Source organism: Frankliniella occidentalis, unplaced genomic scaffold (assembly GCF_000697945.3).
Source record: "Frankliniella occidentalis isolate FOCC.00 unplaced genomic scaffold, Focc_3.1 Scaffold159, whole genome shotgun sequence".
Lineage (NCBI taxonomy): Eukaryota > Metazoa > Arthropoda > Insecta > Thysanoptera > Thripidae > Frankliniella > Frankliniella occidentalis.
In genome coordinates, this window is record NW_026267285.1 from 472,331 (window position 1) to 474,819 (window position 2,489).

The 2,489-nt window shown below is 56.2% G+C and overlaps 1 protein-coding gene across 1 annotated transcript in view; it reads left to right on the forward strand.

Moving 5' to 3' along the window:
- Positions 1–2,489, forward strand: part of LOC113218292 (uncharacterized) — a gene marked incomplete at its 3' end in the record, with an annotated part of 273,427 nt that overhangs the window by 163,102 nt on the left and 107,836 nt on the right. The window contains exon 2 of the mRNA XM_052271370.1: positions 466–705. Within this exon, the coding sequence (XP_052127330.1) occupies positions 477–705 (229 nt within the window). The remainder of the gene's footprint in view (positions 1–465; positions 706–2,489) is intronic.

Consider the following 2,489-nt stretch of genomic DNA (forward strand, 5'->3'; position numbering starts at 1 on the left):
GTGATGTTTTCGATGTACTCTCTCCTCCCTCGCCTCTCCCCTCCTCTCTCGCTGCTAGTCTTCTCCTCCCATGCCCCCCCCCCCCCTCCTCTCCCGTTCCCCGCCTCTTTCAGATTGCGATGGCTGTGCGATTAAAGCGTTGACCTGCTGTTTAAGCCGCCATTACCGTCACGCCTAGCTTGGTTCCGCGCTGCGTTCGAATAGCAGCCGCACGGATACATATTTCGCTCTTTGCCTCTCCCTTTTTTTTTTCACTCCACAGCGGACTTGACGTGAACCGGTGCGTCTTAAAAACGTGAATCACGCGACGCGTTCATTTCGAACGCCTCCAGCGTCGCGGCGCGCTGAGACAACTGGGGCGGGGGAGTGTGTCCGACCGAGCCGACCCGCCTCGTGAATATTGAAACACTACACCTTTTATTCAATTTCCTGCCGGACTGACGAGTGATTTTCTGTGTGTTGCAGGCCGGCCGACGATGGCGCTGGGGCCGCTGCTCCTGCTGCTCCTGCCCCTGCTGGGCCCGGGCCCCGGCGGGGGGCCCTGGGGGGCGGCGGGCCCCCCGGGGGCGGCGGCGGCGGGGGCCGCGGGGGCGTGCCGGCGCTCCGAGTTCCTCTGCGACACGGGCCAGTGCGTCGCACTGGACAAGGTCTGCGACGGCAGGGACGACTGCGAGGACAAGAGCGACGAGCGGCCCTTCTGCACACGTGAGTACCCCAGCATAAGAATTAAAATGAACCGCATGTAACTAGTGGTGTGGTGATTATTTTTCTCGCGAGAGATAATCTTAATCATGCATGAAGTTGTTAACAAAAAAATCCTAACCTCATTCAATACCGGGTGTTGCATAAAAGACACAGGTGCGGGCGGGTTTGCCTACCCAAGGGGCTATGGCGCCTTACGGGCAGAGCGGGTAGGCAAGCCCGTCCGCACCTGTGTCTTTTATGCAACACCCGGTACATTTACGATGCTATTCTCGGACATTTCGATGTTGGATGATGGCAGTTCTGATGAAGGTGGCAATATCTTTTAGTAGTAGAGTATTGTACACAATTTTGAGAGGCTTTTCCAACCCGGTGGTTGATCCCGATGGTGGTTTATCTGTGACTGCACGGGATTGCTGTCGCCCCCGCCTGTATTTCCCACTCTGCCCACTCGCGCTATGACGGCTACCACCCCCGGCTATTTTTATTTTACATCAGTTTCATCAGGTTGCCAGAAATAATGCAAATTCCGTTCGTTCGCACATACTCTCTAACATTGCCCTTCAATTTTCTATTCTGTGTTTCGTTGTTGTTTTGGCATAGCAGGCCGCCCCATTTACGCTACGTCAATCCACTGAGATCTGCGCCAAAACATTTAACTTACATAAAACCCGCAGGAAGATGAGCACCACCGATAAAGGTTGTGATTGCAGTATGACTGTCGGGGATAGGGGCAGCGAAGGGTGCGATTGGGAGCGACAACAGAGCATCGTTCGTTTGAATCAAGTCCGAAATAAAAATAATTTATATTCGGCCTGTCTCGTATTTTATTTTTGACGCTGTAGAAAATGGAGGGCGGCGGTCTGCTAATCACCGGGGCCGGCTCGCCGTACTGATGGCGCTGTCATGCCCTGTCATCCGGATGGGGCCGGGCGGCGTGGGGCGGGCACTGGGGCTCGGGATTCGGGGGCCCGCGGCGTCTCCGGAGGCGCTGCAAATCGACCGCGTCACGCGCCGGCGGCCCCGTGAGGCGCCCATGACTCGAATAATATTAATAATGATGATGATAATAATAATGACGGTGATGAAACTGATGATGATCACCCGGGGGAAAGGATTCGAAGGGGGAAAAGGGTGGTGAACGGAGTTAGGGAGGGAGACGGGGGTATAAACGACACGCTTGCGTTCATTTCATGTTGTTTACTCCCCTTTGCTCCAGTGCAACGGCAGTACAAGCCTGTACTCTCTCTCTCTCCCTCTCTCTCCCTCTCTCTCTCCCTCTCTTCCTCTCTCTCTACCTCTCTCTCTACCTCTCTCTCTCCCTCTCTCTCTCCCTCTCTCTCTCCCTCTCTCTCTACCTCTTTGTCTCTCGCTCTTCCTATTTCTCTCTCTCTCTCTCCCCTCCTTCTCTGCCCCCGCTCTCTCTCTCACTCTTTCTCTCTGTTTCTCTCTCTCTCTATCTCTCTCTCTCTATCTCACTCTGTTTCTCTCTCCTTCCGACAGCCCCCCACCCCACCCCTACAACTGTTGTTGTGTAGTCGAACGGCCGTCCGCGCACAGAGACGTGAACAACACAACACGCGGGAGGCGGCAGAGCCTTTTTGCCCTGGCCGTGTGACGTGGCGGTGCGAGCAGCACGACGGTCCCGGGGGAGGACGGCTCGTCCAAGGGCGAGCGAGAGAGGGGATGCAGGAGGGGCTGGGGGGCTCGGGTGCGAGTGCGAGCGAGACGGGTGATGCCGCAAGTTTTGGTTGGGATTGGGAGCTCGGAGGGGGCAGGAGGGGATG